The sequence below is a fragment of the Callorhinus ursinus genome, unplaced genomic scaffold (genome assembly GCF_003265705.2).
Source record: "Callorhinus ursinus isolate GAN/ISIS: 27379988/994484 unplaced genomic scaffold, GSC_fseal_2.0 scaffold39, whole genome shotgun sequence".
NCBI lineage: Eukaryota > Metazoa > Chordata > Mammalia > Carnivora > Otariidae > Callorhinus > Callorhinus ursinus.
Window position 1 is genome coordinate 19470560 of NW_027397101.1, and position 23546 is coordinate 19494105.

At 35.3% G+C, this 23546-nt stretch overlaps 1 protein-coding gene across 7 annotated transcripts in view; it reads left to right on the top strand.

The window, feature by feature from the left end:
* CNTLN (centlein) overlaps positions 1–23546 on the top strand; it is a 294410-nt gene that overhangs the window by 211480 nt on the left and 59384 nt on the right. For 5 of the 7 annotated variants that reach the window (XM_073880839.1, XM_073880843.1, XM_073880844.1 and 2 more), the window contains exons 15-18: positions 249–784; positions 11939–12119; positions 14741–14834; positions 14915–15138. In XM_073880839.1, coding sequence (XP_073736940.1) covers positions 249–784; positions 11939–12119; positions 14741–14834; positions 14915–15138 — 1035 coding nt within the window. The remainder of the gene's footprint in view (positions 1–248; positions 785–11938; positions 12120–14740; positions 14835–14914; positions 15139–23546) is intronic. The other 2 variants (XM_073880842.1, XM_073880841.1) reach the window with 2 other exon arrangements.

Below are 23546 nucleotides of genomic sequence, written 5' to 3' on the forward strand. Positions count from 1 at the left end.
CATACTTAGTTCTGTATCACTTTGTGTAGAATTTTAACTTCTTTTACCATCTGTCCTTTATTCAACAGATGTATTATTGCATTTTATAATGTATTTACACCACCATAGAATTATTTAGAAATTAAGTACTTTAGATTTATTTTGTCCTTGTGCTACGTGTGACTTTACTTTCATAAAGGAGAAGTGATAAAAAATATACAGCAGATTATGGGACTTTTAAAAAGAATAAATTAAACTCTTCTGTTTAGGTCATTGAATTGGAAGATCGGCTAAAATCTTTTGAGAAAGGGTCAAGAAAAATAAAAGAAGGGAATAAAAAATTAATGAAAGAAAATGACTTCCTGAAATCCCTCTTAAAACAGCAACAAGAAGATTCAGAGGGCAGAGAAAAAGAGCTAGAACAGCTACAAAGGGGGAGCAAAGAAGTAGAGAGAGATAAAGCTGAACTTCAGGTAAAAATCAGTGAGCTGGAGAGAGAAGTCACTTCCCTAAGGAGACAAGTGGCAGAAGCTGATGGGTTGAGAAATGAAAATGAAGAACAGATGAATTCAGTGGAGAAATCGCAGCATTCTGCAGACAAAGCTAAACCTGAGATGGCCATTACGGAAGTAAGAGCTGGACAATACGATTGTAAGACAACCACGACCAAGGTTAAATTTAAAGCCGCAAAGAAAAAGTGCTCTGTGGGTCGTTACCACACTGTTCTCAATCATTCCATCAAGGTTATGAGCAATGTGTTTGAGAACCTCAGCAAGGACGGCTGGGAGGATGTGAGTGAAAGCAGGTAAGGCTCTCATTAACTTAGCTCTGTGGTGGGGACACTGTGCATATGTAAAGCACCAGCAAATAGAGATTGAATTTCAACTACTGTCGATTTGGTATTCAGAAAAAATACTGTCAGATCCTTTGAAATATCTTGGGAGGTCTTGTTCTGAGCTTATTGACTGAAATTTGCATGCAAAATTAGCCACAACTGCATGAGTATTTGAATAGGTGCCAGGAAACCCAAAAGAAGGCAATGCTTGATTTCTTCCAGTGATGCTATTTTCATGCAGTCATGAGGCTTGAAATTGACAGTTTGGCAGGTTGATTTAATTTGCTGGCCCTTTGCATATTCACCACTGACAGCTAAGGATTCCCAGGCAAGCCTACTAAGTCGGTTTAGTTATCTTGTGACATGCCAACCTGGGAGGAGAAACATTTTTCCCCCTTAATTTAGTTAGATAAATTTTGAATGACCCATTTCAGCTTGTTACCAGATGTCTACAAGCTGTTTAACATCCTTTAAATTAAGAACCATCTTCACTAATTATTTCGTGTATGTATTTATGCAAAGTCATTGTACTAACTTTAATTGAATGGTGGTTAAAAATTAGTTCTTTAAAGTTAAAGCTCTATAAATTCCTAGTCCTAAGTTATATAACGCCTAGTGGATAGCAGCAAGAAAATACTAAAAATCTATAATATTTCTTTTCCTTACCCTTGGCTATACATTCGTATACATACTTGAAGCATATCAGTAAAACCACCAAGGCAAATGGATAGTAGAACACGTCTTTTTATTCCCAGGTAATAGGGAAGTTCAGTGTTGCCAGAATTGCTAACAAATTGAACAGCTTTCCATAATTCTGTCTTGTTTTGTAATGGCATGTATTTTCTTTTATTTTTCCAGGTTCTTTTTTTTTTTTTTTAAATCCCCAAAAGAGATCTGTTTTAGATTTGGGATGTCCCTGGATGGTGTAGGGGTGGAAGAGTTTTCCTGTCTTTCCTTCGAGGTTCCTTGGCTGGTCTAATAATGAAATTGATATAAGACAGATTAACAGGAGGAAAACAAGTTTAATAACATGCATCCCTCCTGTCTACATAGGAGAGACCCAAGAAAACTGAGTAACAATCCCAAATGGCCAAAACCATTACCTTAAATAATCATCTTCAGCTAAAGACAAAAGAAGATGGGGACAGTTATGGGGGTTATCAGGAAAAGTGCAGTAAATAAGGGGGAAGATTGTTATGCAGATTTAAGTCATTGTCTTCTTCATTTACAAGAATTTTTAGAGACTTAGAGTCATCCATTTCTTCCTGGTACAAGAAGGGCGTGACACACTCACAAATGGAGATTTTTCCTTATACATGTAAATGTCTCTTACAAAAAGGTAACTTCTTGATTTTCAGAACTTGTCCTATGTTTGCAGTTTCTTAAAAATAATTCTTATGCCAAAGAGACATATTTTGGGGTGGCAAATTCTGTTCCCCTGTAATCCCACCTTTGAAACTTTCCCAAGAAGTTTCACAGTCCAGAAGCTAAGCTGTTAGATTGCTCTGGATCTCAAGGATCCAGTCTCCGTCCTGAGGATAGGTCAGTTTAGTTAAACAGTTGTGTGTTATTTCGGGAGGTGGGTCTTGCAGGTGGGCTCCCAAAACTAGACCTATTTTGTTGAGAAATCAGGCATTTAAAAAGGCATTCCTATGGAAGCAAAATGAAAACAAAGGTTAATGATTAGAGCAGATTATAAACCTAGTCTGAGTCCTAAGGGCAGCCAATAGAAAGAAGACATTTCTAGAGGGAGGGGCAGAAACATCTTTTGCAGTTTGAATGTGTCTGATGATGTCATTGGTTGTGTAGGTAAACTTTCTGAGTGGCCCACACAGCAACAGGCATGCAGATTATCTAAACATGAGCTGTTGTGGTGGTTTCTCTGATGTTTATATCAAGTGACCTAGCTTCAGTTTGCAGGACTTCTGGAGAAGAGGCAGCTTTAGATCTCAGTGATTCCAAGTCAAAAGTATAAACTTAGTTTGGCGCGTCATAGCCAGATATTTGAGGAAACCAGAAGAATTCAGGATTCAATACAGTTAATAGACAAACAACAAACCCTCAAGGCAATTAATCAGAACTAGAATCTAATATCCACAAAGGTGTGTTACTGAAATATCATTATTCTTTTTCAAAGCACCCTAATTTCCACTAAAGATAGCCAAATTAAGACTAACTTGTTTGTAAAATAAACCTAATTTCAATAAACTTGGCCTGATTATTTACGGAAGTCCAGCAAAGAATAATGGTTGACCATATAGGCTCTTCTTAAATCTGTTTTACTGGAATTTTTCATAAGGAGTTTCAGATTGAACTTTTTAAAGCCTCTCAAGACCAAGATGCCAGTCCAAGGATTTGCCCCCAGACTTGCCTGCAATAGCTATAGACTTGGGTAAATTTCTCTATTCTTGAGGTTCCCCAAAATGTCCTAAGTTTTCTTCACCTGCCAAGAAGTGACCTTCCTTACCAGGTAAGGTTGCTGGGAGCCCTGTGAGCAGGGTACCAGACTGTTTCCCAAGAAGTTTTATTGGCTCCATAAAGTCATCTTAGTTCCTGAAGGCTGTCTGGTCATATCTGAGTCTGTGCATGCTTCTCTCAAATAGGACATTCCACTCAAAACCTTGGTAATATACCCAGTGTTTCCAATTCTGTCATGTTATAAGAGAACAGATTCTTGTTGAATTTATGCAAAAAAAAAAAAGATTTCCATGAAAATATAAGAATGTTTACTAAGAGTTTCCAAATTCTGGAGGGGTCACTTAGGGAGAAAAAGATAAATGTTTCCATTTGTTTACAAAAGGTACAGTTTACAAATTGTTGTAAGTCATTGTTAGCTTAAGAAAAGAAGTTTTCTTTCTTTTTTTTTTAAATTTTATTTTGTTATGTTAGTCACCATACAGTACATCATTAGTTTTTGATGTGGTGATCCACGATTCATTGTTTTCGTATAACACCCAGTGATCCATGAAGTACGTACCCTCCTTAATACCCATCACCGGGCTAACCCATCCTCCCACCCCCGTCCCCTCTAAAACCCTCAGCTTGTTTCTCAGAGTCCATAGTCTCTCATGGTTCATCTCTCCCTCCGATTTCCCCCCCTTCATTTTTCCCTTCCTTCTCCTAATGTCCTCCATGCTATTCCATATGTTCCATAAATAAGTGAAACCATATGATAATTGACTTTCTCTGCTTGACTTATTTCACTTAGCATAATCTCCTCCAGTCCCATCCATGTTGATGTAAAAGTTGGGTATAAGAGAAGAAGTTTCTTAAATCTAGAAGAACAAAACATTAAAAATATTAATGATAAAACAGAGTCCAAAAACTATAATCATTCTCATGAGTTCTTTAAGTCCCATGTTATTAATTTTTGTTCTGCTTGAATCCAGTTTCTTTGTTAGTTCTGGAAACTCTTACCCAGTTCAGTTTTATGATCTTAATGTTATCAGAAACTATTTTAGAATATTTTCCATGAATCTTCTTGGAGATTTTCCAAACATTTTTGCAAAAGTTTCAGAGTAGGGGTGCCTGGGTGGCTCAGTCGGTTATGCGTTCAACTCTTGATTTCAGCTCAGGTCATGATCTCAGGGTCATAACATCAGGCTCTTTACTGGGCATGGAGCCTCCCTTAAGATTCTCTCTCCCTCTTCCTCTGCCCCTCCCCCCTTCACAAGCTTGTGGTCTCTCTAAAAAAAAAAACAAAAAACACAAAAAATCTATTAAAATTTCAAAGTAAAACAAAAACTGTAAAATGACAGAGTTAAAAATGGCCATGGTTAAAGATCTAGTGAGAGTTCCTTACAATGCAATTGACAAGGAAATTTGGTTATTTCTGTGATATACATACTTCAAGATAATAACTGGAATTTAAGTGATAACATTATACCAGGACAAATCAGATTTTAAGAAATTTCATGCAAATTCCAGAACACTTAAATTAATACATATATCTACAAAAATGTAATCAAATAGTTTTGGCATCACTTTTTTGACCACATTTCTCATGTAACTTAATGAATTAAATCAACCTAATTAGGTTAATAACTCTTTTGAGATGTTCCAGGGATCCTCTGTAATATCTCAGAATTTCTTCCAGGTCAAAAAGGCTTCATTTAGAATTTGATTTTGGGAAGTTTGTAAAAAATAGCGAAAGGTTTTGGACACTTGACTAAATAGGATCATAGTTCACTGTGAGATAATACTTAGTTATCCACTTAACCAACGTTACAAAGACTTCACAGGCAAATACAGAAGTTTACACAGTGCTCAGCAAAACGTAGCCGTTTTTATATCGAAAGGACTAAGTTTAGTTAAGTAATCAAAAACCTGATTATAAAAATAATGAAGCACAGGGGATTATTTTGATAAAAAACACAAAATCTTTGCTTTCAGGATACATTAATTTAAAAGGTAAAGAAGAACCTGTCATAGTCTCTTATCAAGAATACACCAATAGTCAAGAAAATGTTGTCCTTTTACCAGACACAAAATCAAACTATAAAGTTGTAGCAGCTTACTTTTGATATTAAAATTCACTCAATGAAATTAATTCCAATCTTAGCCAGTCCTGACCATACATTAAGTTCCTTTCTGAAGATTCCTCTCCACAAACTTTCTACAAGTTTCTGATTTTGTCCTGTTTTTTCCTCTTTCCCATTTTTAATTAACCAGTTTTACTTTGGGACATATTTACTTTCTTTTCCTTCAACAAAATGCATTTCTGTTTTACTGAAAACACATATCCTACTTTTCTTGCATTCAGAGATGATTTTCTTATTATTTCTAGTAGTTTTAGTTACATTTACTAATTAGAATTCTTAACCCTTAGAAACCTTAATTTCTAGTGGAAACTAAGTAAGCAGTTGTGAACTGTGTGTTATACCAGGATTCTTTAGATTGCCAAATTTTATAAATATATTCCATAATTTCTAGAAACATATGCTCCCCTCTTTTAAAAATAGTGCAGTCTTTCAGTATGGTACAAGACATGTTTACTAACAGATCCAAATAATTCTTTAATTCCTGTGTAATATGAAGCTGAAAGTAGATAAACCTATGTTCAGTAGTTATTTTATCTTAATTTGGAAATGATCTAGATATTCAGTGAGTTCCCCACCATTGAATTTAACTTAGCAAAACTTTAAAGTTTCAACTTACCAAAGGTGTTTGGGAAACTACTTTTTAAGTATACATACTATAAAATATAATTTCTGTTAAAAAGTTTACCTAAAAGCTCTTACCCCACTAACAGCTGTCTGAATCACTCATTTCCAACAATTACGTTTAGACTATCCATGAAAACTTCATGAGACATTAGACACAGCCAGCCATCATCCCAAGTTATTTTTCTTGCTGACAAATTTTGTAAGAGGTACAACATGAAGTTATTTGACTAGTAAATCCAGGCTGAATAAAAGTTGTATATCTGCATTATAGTCAATGTTGATAATTGTAATATATTAGAGTTTTAATTAAACCAATGAACTTAAACTAGTTTTTATTTACCAAACATTATCCCAGGTCATGTGAACTTGAAAAACATTTGGGTCCATTTTTGTTACATTGCTGAGAATTCAGTTTATGTATATGTTTAATTTTCTTTATGTCAGTTAAGTAGAGTTCTTTCACAAATTAATTTTGGTAATACCATCTGGAGGCAGAAAAATATCACATATCTACAACCTACATATACAGACATACAGAGACCTTAAACTTTTAGCTGTGGGACAGGTATGATAATGTAGAATTTACTAGTAAAAGAACAGCGGGAATGAGTTAATAAGTTTATCTGTTCAGATGGCTAAAGCTTTTTGTTTCTTTGTTTTTACTAATATTTGTGGAGAAGACATGTGGTTTTTCATTTGCCTAAATTTCAAATGAGCTTTCCCCCTTTTGTTCTCCTTATGAGAAGAATTACCTCCTTGAAGTCTGTAGAACATTTACATCTCAAAAGCACAGGGAAGGAACGCAAGTTCCTCCAAGAAGAACTTTGGTTTCCTAAGGCCAATATTTACAAGCCTTTTGATTTCTTAAGGAAGGTTTAGGGAATAGTAAAAAGGATTGGTGGACCTTGAATTGTTTCTGGAGCCACACCTTTGAAGACTAGATGTGTAAAGCAAGAATGGCTGTTTTCAGTTCCTCCGAGAATTGGTTTGTTGCTAAATGATATCAGAGAATTGTCACAACCATCCAACTATGTTGAATGTTTTTCTTTCCCTTTGGGTACATTTAGCTTAGGAGAAGCCCTAAAAAACAAAAAACAAAAAACAAAAAAACCCCAAAACAAAACAAAAATCCTACCAGGCACTACTACATACCAGCTTTGTTCACAAAGTTAGTCAGACTGGTAGCTTTCCATCTAATTTTCTGCCTTTTTAATCTATCCACTAATCTCAGGAGGTAATCCCCTTACAAAAACTTTTGAGGATCCTTCCTTAGTTTAAGAAATTCTTTAACTATTGCCCTTAGTTCATCCTTTGACCAAGGAGTGAAAGATAGCTGAGGAGCATTGCCCCCAGTCTCAAGTGGTTATTTTAAAAGGTAATAATCTCTTCAGACTGGAAAGGCAATTCAGACAGAGATTTAGTAAAACGTGGGCATTCAGGTAAAGAATGATAGAGGGGAGCAATAGGAGTCATGTCAGCCTTAATAACTTTTGTTTTAGGTACCCCTTGGATCTTTAGTTTTTCATTTGCCCAATTTTCCGAATATCCACCCCTCTTTTCTTTTTTGATGAGAAACTTCTCCCCAAAGTTTGCATTTTAAAGAATGTTTCTTAGGTCCTACAAAAGATGGGGGCAAGAAAACATATCACAAAGGCATAGAAAAAATAAGTTTTCTTCAAGATGGAGTTTTGGAGGCATATTTGCCTATTATTAGAGGTCCAGGGTAATTTAAATTTTTCCTTTTTTTCTTAAGTGCAGGACAGTTCTGTTTCCAGTGTCCTGATATCTACAAGCAGTTTGAGATTGAATAGGTGAGGTCTGAGGATTGGTAAAGATGGGTGAGCTTTAAATTGCTTTTAGAACCACATTTAAGGTTTTGTAGAGATTTGCAGAGAGGTGGGGAGGTTTAAACAAGAAATCCCAGAAATCCAAAAGATCTTCTGAAGGGTCAGGGACAGGGAGTTGGAGATAAGTGGGTGTGGAAGAGGGTAGAATTTACATTAGATATGGATCCTAATTTTTCTTCTGAATATAATTTCTATTCTTTCATACTGTCAAAGGAGTCCTTAGGACTAGCTGTTATACTTCTTTGTGTCATTCTCAAACTTATTTGCCTCTGTTATTATTACCTTGATTTTATAAAAATTTCAAAGCTCAGACTGTGGGATCTCCCGATTGGATGGAGGCCACCATGTGGAGCCAGTGACACTAGTGGTGAAAGAATTCACCCGAGAGAAATGTATTGGGTACATCACGAGGGAGCTGCGGACAGGACTGCGGAGGAGAGACTGTCTGGCAGGAGGCAGTCGGTGGGGGGCTGTAGTTAAAGGGGAAGGTGAGGAAGTATGGGAACATACGGAATTTAACATTTTTGATACTGTGTCTGGGTGTAAGTCATCCATTGGTCAGCTAGGGCTTATATGGATATTTTGAGGTGGGTCGCCTAATAGGCCTGTTTGTATTCAGCCAGGGGGTCATAATGGGCCCTTCTACCTTACTCAGCTTTCCATTGTTCGAGTTGGGTGCCTAAAAGTGGCCTTACACAGACCACACCCCAGAACAATTAAATCAAAACTTATGTGGTGGGATACAAGTTTCACTATTTTTTGAAGCTCTTCAACTGATTCCAGTATGTAGACTAGTTTGGGAACCACTGTTTTAAATGATCATTGGGTCAAGCCCCTTGTCTTCAGGCAGGTAATAAAAACTTAAAAACCGGGCACCTGGGTGGCTCAGGCAGTTAAGTGTCTACCTTCGGCTCAGGTCATGATCCCGGGGTCCTGGGATCAAGTCCTGCATCTGGCTCCCTGCTCAGCTGGGAGTGTGCTTCTTCCTCTCCCTCTGCCTGCCACCCCCCCCACTTGTGCTCTCTCTCTCTCTCTCTCTCTCTCTCTCTGCAAATAAATAAAATTAAAACAAACAAACAACAACAACTTAAATACAAATTGATGAAGGTGAAGAAGAAGGACCAAATCTGCATTTCCATTTCTTTTTTCCTTCTAAGGTTTTCTTCCTTGTTCTCAAAACCCATTAGAGATAAAATCCTCCTCAGCTTAAAACCCACTAAGTATTTATCTATGTCTTCAAGGAAATTCTAGTTTCAGCTACTAATTATATCTCAGCCAGTGATACTACCACACTCTTCATAATAGAAGTGGTGGCGTTTACTGATGTGTGAGTATGTATATATGAATAAATACATGAAAGCTGAGTAACACAGTCAGTTCTAATTTCATCATATTAGTGCATGTGCAGATGGTCACATATTTTGGGAGATGTATCACAGTATCTCTTAAAACATAAGATTGTCATTTAAGTTGCTTAGCGGTAAAACTTGATTTTACACTGTGAGGATTAAGTGTTACATTTCCTGCCTGACAGAACATGCTCAGGACTCACTCAGCTGCAAAAAATTCTCAAACAATTAGAAATCCCACAGTGGAGCTTCAGGATTTTACAACATTCTATTTCTTTTAGCTTTTCACAGTCTGAAATATAAGAAAATTTACTTGAATACTGAGAAAAATAGAACTTTGTCCTTTATATGTGTGTATATAAAATACTATATTATATAATTATCTGCTTATTAATATTTATTTATATACTTATGAATGTTTATTTCTCATAGTTGAACAGCATTATAAAAACATGCTGTCAAATGAGAAAAATAATACAGTTTAGTAACAAGTTTGAAGTCCTTTATTCAAGGGAAAACAGTCCATGGACTGGGGGAGTACAGTGCCTAGCAAGCTGTGGCACACTCTTCCTAAGGATTTTGGGCAAGAGGGAGTTTTATAGAAGTAGCGCAGGGGTGCCTGCGTGGCTCAGTTGGTTAAGCGTCTGCCTTCAGCTCAGGTCATGATCCTGGAGTCCTGGGATCTAGTCCCATGTCAGGCTCCCTGCTTAGTGGGGAGCCTGCTTCTCCCTCAAATAAATAAATAAAATGATTTTAAAGAAGCAGCAGCAGCAGCAGCAGCAGAAAACAGGGCATGGTTAGCTAGGAGGTCGGCGATTTTTTGGTAAGGCCGATATGTCCTGTTCTTTAGGGTAAGGTGAGTTAGCTAAAGCTGTGTTGGAGGATTGTGATTGGTGTATATTAGGCTTCCTTGATGGTGAGGTATTTACCATAAGGGCAGCAGACTTAATTCAGATTTCTGATATGGGCCAGGCCACTGGCGCAGCCTGCATTCTGTGGGTCCTGATATATAAATAACTTTTATCAGTGCCCATTCAGTGATGGGTGATCATCAGGAAGAGTTGTTAATACCTTGAAAAAGAAGAGCAGAATTTCAGCAAAGCATGTTTATCAAATCTGTGAATAACATGACATTGAAAGGTACAGAAAATACTTCACAAAACTGAATAAAAATCCCCAAAGATGGCAGTAGATTGGGAAGATAGAGTTATGCGGAAGACTACAGGGTGCGTTACTTAGCTGGAAAATGCCAATTGCTCAACGATACAATGGGAAAAATATAGGACTTTGCAAGAGTATACATAAAAATATTGTAGGAGGTTTTAATTAAATCTCATATGAGTCTACAGTACAATATACGTGTCAGAAAAGCTTGCATTATTTTGGTCTGCATGTACCAGGAGTTCAACTAAGCAATTCACATAGTATACTTGGAATATGAAATTGAATTCTGGACATAATGCTCCATGAAGTTAAGGTGGAGCATATTCAAGAGTGACCAGGGTAGAAAAGCATCTCAAAAACACACATAATAGGAATATTTGAATAAGCGAGGGATGTTTTTCTTGAGATGTTTCAAGCATCAAATGATCATATCCAAATAGTTAAGAGATCATCCATATGGAAAAGGGATTGGACTTATTTGTATGTTCTACTCAACCTCAACACTTTTATTTTCCTTCCATTAGCACCAACTGTTAACATAATATAGATTTTTCTTATTTTTCTTGTTATCTGAACCCACCACATTAGGATGACAGCTACATAAGGGCAGGGATTTTTATCTCCTTTATTCACTTACTACTTTGTCCTTTGTGCATGGAAAAGTGCCTGGCATATAATTGGTACTTACCAGGCATTTTATTGAATGATGAATGGACATAAGAGATGGAACCGGGATCAGTGGGTGAAAGCCTCAGAGACTCAGGGATTCACTCCCGAGACTAAGGGAAAACTTTTCTGTTGGAAATATTAAAACTTTCTGCCCTGGCTCAGAAAGTCATAAGTGCTCTACCCCTGGCATTGTTAAAACATGTGCTTCCTGAGTTAACACTTAGTAGAAGTACTACAGAAGTGGTACTACTAGGCATTTGATACTAGATATTCTAATTTCTTGATGAGATTTTTACAATTTTGGGAAACATTTTTTTTAACATGTAGTTTCTTTTCATTTGGGTGACAAGTAACTATGACATTGAACTGTTTTTCAATAGGCATACTCTTTTTCTTTGATAGATACACTTTTCACACATGGTGTACGTAAGGGAATTATAATAAAGAGGATATTTGGTTGTGAAATAATTGTGAAAAAAATCAGGACCCACTGATACAATATAATATTTATCAGATGGAGAAACATGGTGCAGAGACAGTAAGTAAGTGAAAGAGCCATATAGCCAGCACTCAAGTCCCAGGCCAGTGCTTGCTTGCTGAGTCTGCTAATTTTACTGCAGTAATGGGTCTCCATTTAAGTGACATTCAAATTTCAGTCACCAATGTAGATGCCCCATCAGGTTAAAGATAGTCCTACTTGTACTTATTTATTCATCTTAAGAAGTTAGAGGCCATGTACGGAATCCACAGAAATAAGAGACTGTACATGTTTAGACTAATTTTCCTAACATAGAAAACCAGGAAATGCTCAAATTAAACTTGTAGCTTACATGCTATATGTGCTATAATAGTATTTGGTCTTGAACTTAAACGAGGTACATTTAACAACTCTTCTTCCTGGATTTTATGTTCCCCCATTTTTTTCAAAAGCAGTGATTCTGAAGCACAGACCTCTCAAGATTTAGGAACAATTATTGTAGAAACATCCCAGAAAATAAGTCCTATAGAGGATGGAAGAGACCAGAAAGAAAGTGACCAAACAGAAGACAGCCAAATGCAAGGAAAAGAAATGGTACGAATACATTCAAATACAGATGGCAAGACCCCAAAGGTATATGACACAGTGTTGCTTAATTATAAGCTATGTTTTTAATTTAAATAATTAAATAATTTTTAAGTACTAATTTGTTACAAACTTTTGTATAATTAAAAATGGAAATAGATATTATTTTCCTAAATATAAATCTTAAGGTATTTATATCTTAGCCAAAAAAAAAAACAGGTGATAATAAGCTTATTAGTTTTTAGATATGTTACCAAGAGCATGATCTCTAAAAGAAAATATCAATAAATTAGACTTAATTAAAATTAAGAGATTTTGGTCTGTGAAAGTGCCTCTTTTGAGGATAGAAAGATATGCTATAAACTGGAGGAAGTATTACAAACCATATATGTGACAAAGAACTCATATTTTGAATATATAAAGATTTTGTCAAAATTCAACAGAAATTCAAATTAATCTAGTTAGAAAATGGAGTAAAAAACATGAACAAACATTTCACTGAGAAGGATAAATGGAAGGCAGGTAAACACACATAAAGATTTCCAACATCACTAACCATTAGGGAAATGCAGATGAAGATTGTGATGAGATACACATCTTTGGAACAGTAAAACTAAAAGTAATGACTATACCAAATGCTGACAAGGATGCAGAGAGATTGGATCCAACATACATACAGTGCTAGTGTGAATATAAAGTGGTAGAGCACTCTGGGAAACAGTTGGCAGTTTCTTTAAAAAAAAAAAAAAAAAGGAAGGGGAGGGTGGGTGGCTCAGTTGGTTAAGCATCTACTTTTGGCTCAGGTCATGATCCCGGGGTCCTGGGATTGAGTCCTATGTCAGGCTTTGTGCTCAGCGGGGAGTCTGCTTCTCTCTCTCTCTCTCTCCCTCTGCCCCTCCCCACTGTTTATTCTCTCTCTCTGAAAAATAAATAAATAAAGTCTTAAAAACAAAACAAAACAAAAAAAAATGGGACACCAGAGTGGCTCAGGTGGTTAAGCATCTGCCTTCGCTCGGGTCATGATCCTGGGATTCTGGGATCATGTACTGCATTGGGCTCCTTGCTCCATGGGGAGCCTGCTTCTCCCTTTGCCTAATGTTCCACCTACTTGTGCTCGCTCTCTCTCTCTCTCTCTCTGACAAATAAATAAAATCTTTAAAAAGAAAAAAGGAACTAATCATACATTTATCATACAACCCACCTATTTGCCTCTTGGACACTTATCCCAGAGAAATGGAAATTTATGTTTACCCAAAAAACCTGTACATGAATGGTCATAACAACTTTATTTCTAATAGCTAAAAACTGGCAGCAACCAGAATTACCTTCAATAGCTGAATGGTTAAACTGTGATATATCCATTCTATGTAATACTACTCAGCAAAAAAAAAGAGAGAGACAAACTATTGACAAACACTATATCCTAGATTTGTAACCTCAGGTTTCTCATCTTGAGTTGGGGGCCTAGGCCATCTTTCCTTGCCTTTTATGTTCTGTATTGCTATATACATGGAATTTCAAGTTCAGAGGAGATGATCCATTGTCCTGTATTTGGTTGGCCACTTTGTTGGTCACGTGTGTCTCTGGATTCGTGCTTCCACCTCATTTGTGGCATCAGAATTTCCTTTAATGTTTTGCCATGTTAAAAAAAAATAAGTGTGCTGATTTCAATGTTTAAGATTTTCCTGAATTTCTATGGGGGCATCTGAGTGGCTCAGTCAGTTGAGCATCAGACTGTTGGTTTCAACTCAAGTAGTGATTTCATGATGGTGAGATCAAGCCCCGCCTCAGGCTCCACACTCAGCTCAGAGTCTGCTTAAGATTCTCTCTCTCTCTCTGTCTTCCTCTGCCCGTCCCCCCCCACTTGTGTGGGCACACTCTCTCTCTCTCTCTCTAAATACATAAAATCTTAAAAAAAAAGAAGAATTTTTCTGAATATCTAGTCAGAAATAATCCTGGAAATGAAAGCCCATTCTTTTTTATTTTAGGTCCATTTAATTTGATACCAAGTCTGGTGACTAATATTGGTAATTTGGTAGTTTTGTTTGGGATGTTTTTATAGTGCTTTGTACATGACTGGCACTTGAATCCTCATAAAGCAATGAAACATTTTTTAAAAATATATCTTATATACTGGTTCTAAAGAAGTTCAAATGAGGTATTTCAAAAATATTTTGAGGAATGAAGTAATATCAGGACTCATTGAAACCATATAGTGGTTTATATATTATCAGTATATATATATATATATTTTCAGTATATATATATATATAAAATGTATACATATACATATATATGTATATATATATAATGATATATAGAGCCATAAGTTACTAAATATTCTCATTTTATTTTTATTGCTTTTATTATATTTCCTACTAGATTTTTAAACTGGCCATAAGTTAAATTTCTACCACTTTGGGGTTGATTTTGTATTTGTATGTTGTGCCTGCTAGGTCAACTTCTTTTTTTTCTAGTTCAACTTTAATGCACATATTATATTCATTTATGAGTTCTTGGTATTAGTTATGGAATTTTATTGTTTAAATTTTTTTAGTCTGCATAGATAAATATATTTTTAGGTAAAGAAATAATATTATTTATTATGTTCATTCACTTGAAGTCATTATTGGGTAATAATCTAATTTTTATAAAACCTTCAAATTTAGAACTATTTTCATTACAAGAATGCCAAAAAACCAACTTTTCAAAAGAAGAATGGTAATATACAAAAGAGTTCACATACAACAGTTCCTGCCAGAGGTAAGAATGTATATGAAATTAACAATATCTTTTTAATTTACTGTAGTTTTAAAAAAATATTATAAACATTATTTTTATAGTTAACAGAGAAAAGTGGAAAAATATGACTGCCCAGAAATCAAGTAGCAATATTATTTTATTACGAGAACGTATTGTATCCTTACAACAACAGAACAGTGTACTTCAGAATGCCAAAAAAACAGCAGAATTGTCTGTCAAAGAATATAAAGAAATCAATGAAAAACTCCTTCAGCAACAGCAAATATCTAATCAACGATATCAGACAAGCAGGCAGACAATAAAGGTAAAGGACCTTTAAAAATTGATTATAACAGACTATATTATAAGGGTGGATATTTTGTTTTACATGTATGGTTTGGTTCATATTTGTTTTCTTTATTGTGTTTTAACTTGGACTTTAAGAACAGGCTTCATAAATGCATTTATGTTGCCCATTTGCCCATGTCTAAAGCTTTGAATTTCTCATTATAAATCAAATTATTAAATAGTAATTGCCTCAGTTCCTCTTTGCAAATACTAGTATAACGTGAAGATTTTAACATAAATATCTATTTTAATGTGTTTCTATAACTTATCTATGCTTTTGTTAAACTCAGGTGAATTGAGTTTTCTGCAACAGTTTTTTTTTTTTTTTTAAAGATTTATTTATTTGACAGAGAGAGACACAGTGAGAGAGGGAACACAAGCAGGGGGAGTGGGAGAGTGAGAGGCAGGCCTCCCGCCGAGCAGGGAGCCCGATGTGCGACTCGATCCCAGGACCCCGGCATCATGACCTGAGCCGAAGGCAGACGCTTAACGACTGAGCCACCCAGGTGCCCTTCTGCAACAGTTTTTAGACACATTATGACATTGCTGGTTATCATAATTTAATCTTAAAGTAAATGAAAAGGGAAAGATTGTTCTTTAAGTCTCCATTCTTTTTTTTTCTTTAAATATTTTTTTTATTATGTTATGTTAATCACCATACATTACATCATTAGTTTTTGATGTAGTGCTCCATGATTCATTGTTTGCATATAACACCCAGTGCTCCATTCAGTATGTGCCCTCTTTAATACCCATCACTGGGCTAACCCATCCCCCCACCCCCCTACCCTCTAGAACCCTCAGTTTGTTAAGTCTCCATTCTTAAAGGTATTTGCTTATATAAAAAAATGATTTGTTAAAAATTTGTCTTACACAGAATTCATCATTTTGGAAAATAATTTTTAAATCACTATCATACATAATTTTACATTATGCTTAAATTCTCTACTTCTATTATCTAGTGCTTTGATTCAAACAATACTCAGTAAATGTTTTAATTATAAAGGATTACTATTTTGATAGTTGTACTAATAAGAACTGTGTTCTGGCTTCATTCCTAAAGTAGCCTTATAACCAAATCTGACCCATGTTCCAAACGTTCTCTGAAAGTTACATTCTATGATCTGGATTTTAAAAATTTATTAAGACTTGTTTTCTGGACTAACAGATAGTAGATACTCCAGAATACCCCATGTGCACTTGAGAAGAATGTGTATTCTGCTGTTGTTGGATTGAATGTTCTATATATATCTATTGAGTCTAGTTGGTTAATAATGATGTTCAGCTCTTCTATATTCTTGTTGATGTTCTGTCTAGTTCTATCAGTTGTTGAGTGTGAAGTATTTAAATCACCCGCTATTAATTTTTTTATAATAACTTTATTGAGATATAATTCACATACCATATAATTCCTTATTTAGTGCAATGGTTGTTACAATATAGACAAAATTGTGCAAGTATCACTAAAATCAATTTTAGAACATTTTCATAACTTCATAAAGGGACCCTGTACCCTTTATCTATGATCCTTCCCCATCTCTGCCAACTCTAGGCAACTACTAATCTATACTCTATATAGACTGTAGGGGCAGAAAAATTTATCCTACTTCCCTTCTAGGTTATTTGGCTTGTCTAATAATTAAATGATCATAAGACAGATTAACCAGAGAAAAACAAATTTAATTTCATATTTATGAGAGCCCCATAAAAATATGAGACCCAAAAAGCAGCTAGATAATTGAAGCTTATATAACATCCTGAGCTAAGGAAAGGGGTGGGGGTCTGGGACACAAAGGGTGGAAGGCCTTTCACCGGAAGGCTAGAGGAGATGTTTGGAAAACAAAGGTTGTTCTCTTATGCAGATAAAGTTCTTAGGTAAAAAGGGAGATGCTTGGATGGCTCAGTTGGTTGTGTCCAACTCTTGGTTTTGGCTCAGGTCATGGTCTCAGGGTCATGAGCTTAGCCCCACATCAGGCTCCATGCTCAGCACAGAATCTGCTTGAGATTCTCTCCCTCTGACCCTCCTTCCACTCTCTTTCTCTAAAATAAATAAATAAAATCTTAAAAAAAATAATTTCTTAGGTAAAAAGGTATTTCTGGTAATACCTCTTTTCCTGGTACAGGCCTGGTTTCCAATGTAAATTTAGGCAACTGAAGGGAATGGATAAAGAGCTTTTCTTGAATCTGCTGGGAATTGGTTGCCTTTAGCTCAAAATAATCCTTATGTCAAAGAGACATAATTTGGGGGTGACAGAATCTGCTCCCTTTCAAGATTTACCTATCCAGACATTTCATATAGATGAAATCTTCCAATATGTGGCTTTTTGTGTCTGGGTTCTTTCACTTCGCATAATGTTTAAAAGTTCATCCGTGTTGTAGCATATATCACTATTAGCATAAGGATTTTAAAGATTTTTTTCCTCCATAGAAGAAATGAAGAAACAAGCAAACATTATTGGGAATCAACATCTTCATAACCCTTTGTACAGAACCTAATCTCCTAAGAAAGAATCAATGTAATAATTCTAAGACAATTGATGGATCAAGGGAGTTACAACTTTCCTAAGCCATAAATTCCTATCTTTAAAAAGATTGAAGATCAAATAAAACATTTTACATGAAAACTATAAAACATTTTTGAGACTTTCCATGTATATTGGGGAACACTTATAATTCCTCTAGGAAATTCTAGAAATGAACCAAAGACTGCAACAATCTAGGAAATATTATTCAAGAAAAATAGCTGAGTCTAAATAAGAACAGGAAACTTTGTGGCATTGTAATTTGCCTTGGTCCCATTCTCCATAATCCCAGCTCTGCAGTAGTCTGGGAATAAAGATGGTCCATGTGTCCCTATGCAGCCTGGCAACTACCAGAAGAAGCTGAATGGAACTATAGCTCCTGGAAAGCCTGATTCCCAAATAGTTGTCATCATTTGACCTGTCTGATGCTTTCCTTGAAGACCCCAGTTGAAAACATGCCTCTGATTTCAATCATTGTGAGCAGCCTTCTTGGCAGGTGAGGTGGGTGGATGAGACTGTCAAAACAATTACAAGCAAGTGTTTTAACTTCAGGCTGCCTGAGGTGATAGATTCTAGTTTAGGTCAAATAATATATTAACCAAATAGCTTAAAAATAAAAGCTGTGGAATGAGATGTCCATAAAAGTTTTGAAAGGCCCTGACATATTCCTGGGAATCTGGAGGACACATGCATTCACACAGCTTTGTGAATACTCAGGAAAGAAATGAGAAAGCCTAGGCACTTGCCTCTGTCTTACCGTAAGGCTCTGCACCATGATAGTAAATAAGAAGGCAGTATTGTTCATAGCAGCATTATTGGTAATAACCAGAAGGTAGAAACAACCTAAATGTCTATTAGTTGATGAAAGGATAAATTGTGGTATATGCATACAGTGGAAAATTATTACACCACAAAAAGTAATGAAGTATTGATACATGTTACAACATGGATGAAACTTAAAAATATTATATTTAGTAAAAGAAGCAAGTCAGAAAAGAGAACATATTATATGATTCCATATATATGAAATATCCAGAATAGGCAAATCTATAGAGACAGAAAGTAGATTAGTGTTTGCTTTGGGCTGGGGGAAAAGAACATGGTAATGATTGGGTTTCTTAAAGTGATGATAATATTCTAAAATTCACTGTGATGATGGTTGAACATATCTGTGAATATACTAAAAAACACTGAAAGTTTATACTTTGAATGAATAGTGTGGTATGTGAATTATATCTCAGTAAAACTTTTTTTTATGTTGGTTTTAAATAGGGAAATATACCAACAAATAATAGTATCTGTAAGACTTTTATTGATAATGTATTTGTGGTTGACAGACTAATAGATTAAAAACCATTCTCTATTCAAATTAATAAAACCTACTGCCAACATAACATTTGTTTCTGTAATGTATATTATGAAAGGGGTGCTTGGGTGGCTCCAGTTGGTTAAGTGTCTGACTCTTGATTTCAGATCAGATCATGATCTCAGGTTGTGAAATAGAGCCCCACACCCAGTGTGGAGCCTGTTTGGGATCCTCAGTCTCCCTCTGCCTCTGCCCTTCCTCCTGCTTGCTCACTCTCTCAAAATAAATAAATAAAATCTTTTAAAAAATATGGTAAAGTGTAATAGCTATATAACATTTTCACATGTATAGAGAACCTACTATTAGACAAAGCACCTCAATTATTATTAAATTCAGCAAAGTAAAATGCATTTAAGGTGAATTCTCTTAACATTAACTTCTAATTAAAACATGTTTTCTTTTTCTAACATTCAGTTCTCTATTATAAAAGTGAACATCAAGGAACAGAAATGTTAAAGCTTATAATATTGACTAGCTCTTCCAGTTTGAATGCTCAGTTTTCTGACTCAAGAGACTTACTCATAATTCGTCTGAAAAGTGTGAAAATTGAGTCACAAATCTTAAGAACAACAAGATGTAAATGTCATCTTCTTTTATTCCAGTAACATTACTTAATTGTATTATGACTGTGAAAACTCCTTTATAGACACATATGTGTCATCATGTAGATTTAAACAGCATTAACTCATAGAAGCAAACTACCAGAATCCATATTATAAAAGAAAATGCAGCTTTAGCTATAAAACCACCCTTTAGGAAATCTTCCGAAGTTTTGTATTAGGTATTAAATAATTATATATAAGATATTAGCTGGTAGATATCAAGCGTAAATTTTTGTGAAATGTTATATACTGTAAAATTTATTTTCTAATAAGCCTTCCCCTGATATAATATGTGCTTAGAGAAAATAGAATAATCTGTACCATTTATTCATATATGAAGAGATGAATTATTTTATTAATTTCCTTTCTGTATTTGTTTAAATAACAAAGGATTTCAAGAGGTTTATGTTCACTCTGATTGAAGTGTGTTCCCCCAAAATCCATGTGTTGAAGCCCTAACTCCTGATGTTATGGTTTTTGGGGTTGGTGCCTTTGTGAGGTAATTGCATTTAGTTGAGGTCATGAGGGAGGTGCCCTCATAGTGGGTTTAGTGACCTTATAGGAAGAGAGTTCTCACTAGAACCTGACCATGCTGGCATTCTGATCACATACTTCCAGCCTCCAGAACTGGAAGATATTAAATGTCTATTGTTTAAGCCACTCAGTCTATGGGGATTTTGTTGTTGTTATAGCAACCCAAGCAGAGTAATGCAGATTTTGGTATTGGCAATTGAATGCTATTGTGACACATACCTAAAAATGTGGAAGCAGCTTTGGAACTGTGTAATAGGTACATGCTGCAAGAGTTTTGAGGTACATACTAGAAATACAGACATTAAGGGTATTCTGGAGAAGTTTCAGATGAAAATGAGGAACATGTTTTTGGAAACTGGAGAGAAGGCAGTCCTTGTTACAGAGTGTCAAAGAACTTGGCTGAACTGTGTTCTAGTGTTTTGTGGAAGGTAGAACTTGAGAGCAATGAAATTGTATGTTCTTTTACTAAAACTTTATTTTGGAAGGAGTAGGTTTAGGTTCACAGTAAAATTGAAAAGAAGGTACTGAGATTTCTCTTATAGTCCATGCCTCTACACATGCAATATCCCCATCAGAAAGGTACAATTTATTATAATTCATGAACCTACATTGATACATCATAATTACCCAAAATGCATAAGTTTACTTACAGTTCACTCTTGCTATTGTACATTCTTTGGGTTTGGACAAATGTATAATGACACATATCTATTCATGTATTCATTTTCACTGCCCTAAAAATCCTCTATGTTTTGCCTATTTATCCTCCCCACCCCACTCCAATCCCTGGCAACTGCAGATTTTTTTACTGTCTCCATAGCTTTGCCTTTTGCAGAATGTTATATAGTTGGAATCATACAATATAAAGAGTTTTCAGACTGGCTTCTTTCTCTTAATAATATGCACCTAAGTTTCCTCCCTGTCTTTTCATGGCTCAATGGCTCATTTCTTTTTAGCATTCAATAATATTCCACTGTCGGGATGTACCACAGTTTATTTATTTACCCACCTACTGAAGGACATCTTGATTGCTTCCATGCTTTGGCAATTATGAATAAAGCTGCTAATAACATCCCCATAAAGGTTTTTGTGTGCACACAGGTTTTCAATGCCTTTGGGCAAATACCAAGAAGCATGATTGCTAGATCAAATGGTAAAAATATGTTTAGTTTTGTAAGAAACTGCTAAGCTGTCTTCCGGAGTACTGTATCATTTTGATTCCCAGCAGCAATGAATGAGATTCCCATTGTTCCACATTCTCACTAGCATTTGATGTTGACAATGTTGTGGATTTTGGCCATTCTGAAAGCATATAGTGGTATTTCATGGTTGTTTTAATTTGCATTTCCCTGATGGCATTTGATGTGGACCATCTTTTTATATGCTTATTTGCCATCTGTTTATCTTCTTTGGTAAGATGTCTGTTTGGGTCTCTTGCCCACTTTTTAATTGGGTTCTTTGTTTTCTTACTGCTGAGTTTTAGGAGTTCTTTGTGTTTTTTGGAAAAAGTCCTTTATCATATATGTCTTTTGTAGATATTTGCTTCCAGTCTCTAGCAGAATGGGCCCTCTCATTCTCTCAACACTGTACTTTGTAGAGCAGAAGTTTTGGATCCTAATGAAGTTCAGCTTATCAATTATTTTTTTCATGGTCATGCTTTTGGTGTATCTAAAATGTGATCACCATACCCAAGATCACTTAGAGATTCTTCTGTTTTATCTTCTAGGAATTTTTTAGCTTTGCATTTTACACTTAGGTCTGTGATCCATTTCAAATTAATTTTTGTGAGGCAATAAGGTCTGTCTGTGTCTAGATTTATTTTTTTTGCCTGTAGATGTCCAAATGTTCTAGCACAGTTTGTTGGAAAGGCTATCTTATCTTGCATTGCCTTTGCTTTTTTGTCAAAAATCGGTTGACTATTTATATGGGTCTATTTCTGGGCTGTCTATTCTATTCCATTGGCCTATTTATATTTATTCTTTTACCAATACCACATGTTTTGATTACTGTAGCTTTACAGTAAGTTTTGAAATTGGGTAGCGTTAAGTCTTCCAACTTTGGGCTGCCTGGGTGGCTCAGTCGTTAAGTGTCTGCCTTCGGCTCAGGTCATGATCCCAGGGTCCTGGGATAGAGTCCCACATTGGGCTCCCTGCTCGGTGGGAAGCCTGCTTCTCCTCTCCCACTCCCCCTGCTTATGTTCCTGCTCTCGCTCTCTCTCTCTCTCTCTCTCTGTTAAATTAATAAATAAAATCTTTAAAAAAAAAAAGTCTTCCAACTTTGTTGTTTTCCTTCAATACTGTGTTGACTAATCTGGGTCTTCTGCCTCTTCATATAAACTTTAGAATCAGTTTGTCAATATTCACATGCTGGGATTTTGATGGGACTACAGTGAATCTGTAGAACCAATTGGGAAGAACTAACATCTTGACAATTGTATCTTCCTGTCCATGAACATGGACTATCTCCATTTATTTAGTTCTTTGATTTTGTTACTCAAACTATTTTAGTTTTTCTCAAATAGACATTGTACATATTTTGTTAGATATATATCAAAGTATTTACTTTTTAAGTATGCAAATGTAAATGGGATATTTTGCTTTTAAATTCTACTTGTTCACTCTTGGTATATAAGAAAGGGATTGACTTTCATATATTAACCTTTTATCCATCAACTGTTACATAATCACTTACTTGGCCCACGAGGTTTTTTTTGTTGTTTTTGTTGATTCTTTTGGATTTTCTGCATTGACAATCATATCTGTGAACAAAGACAGTTTTATTTCTTCCCTCCAATTCTGGATGCCTTTCACTTCATTTACTTGTTTTGCTGACTTAGCTAGGACTTCCAGTATGACAAAAAGGGTGAGAGGGGACCTCTTGCCTTGCACCTGATCTTAGTGGGAAAGCTTCAAGTTTCTCGTCATTAAGTATGATGTTACTTATAGGGCTTTTGTAGATATTCTTTATGAAGTTGAGGATGCTCCCCTCTATTACTAATTTACTGAGAGTTCTTACTGTAAATGTGTGTTGAATTTGTCAGATGATTTTCTGCATCTAGTGACGTGATTGATTTTTATTTTTTAGGTTGTTGATGTGAAGGACTGCATTAATTGATTTTTATCTCTTGACTCATTATATCAACCTATAACATAACCCATTCAACAAATATCTTGGGTTTTTAAGTTAATCTAACATATAATCTAACATATAAATTTAGGTTAATCTAACATATAAACTAACATATATAATCTAATATGTAAATCTAACATAGAAACTTGGATACCCACTATTAAATCTGAAGAGTCTTTTAGCAAACCCTGTAATTCTAAAAGAACTGTATTTCATGGATCTCCATAAAACA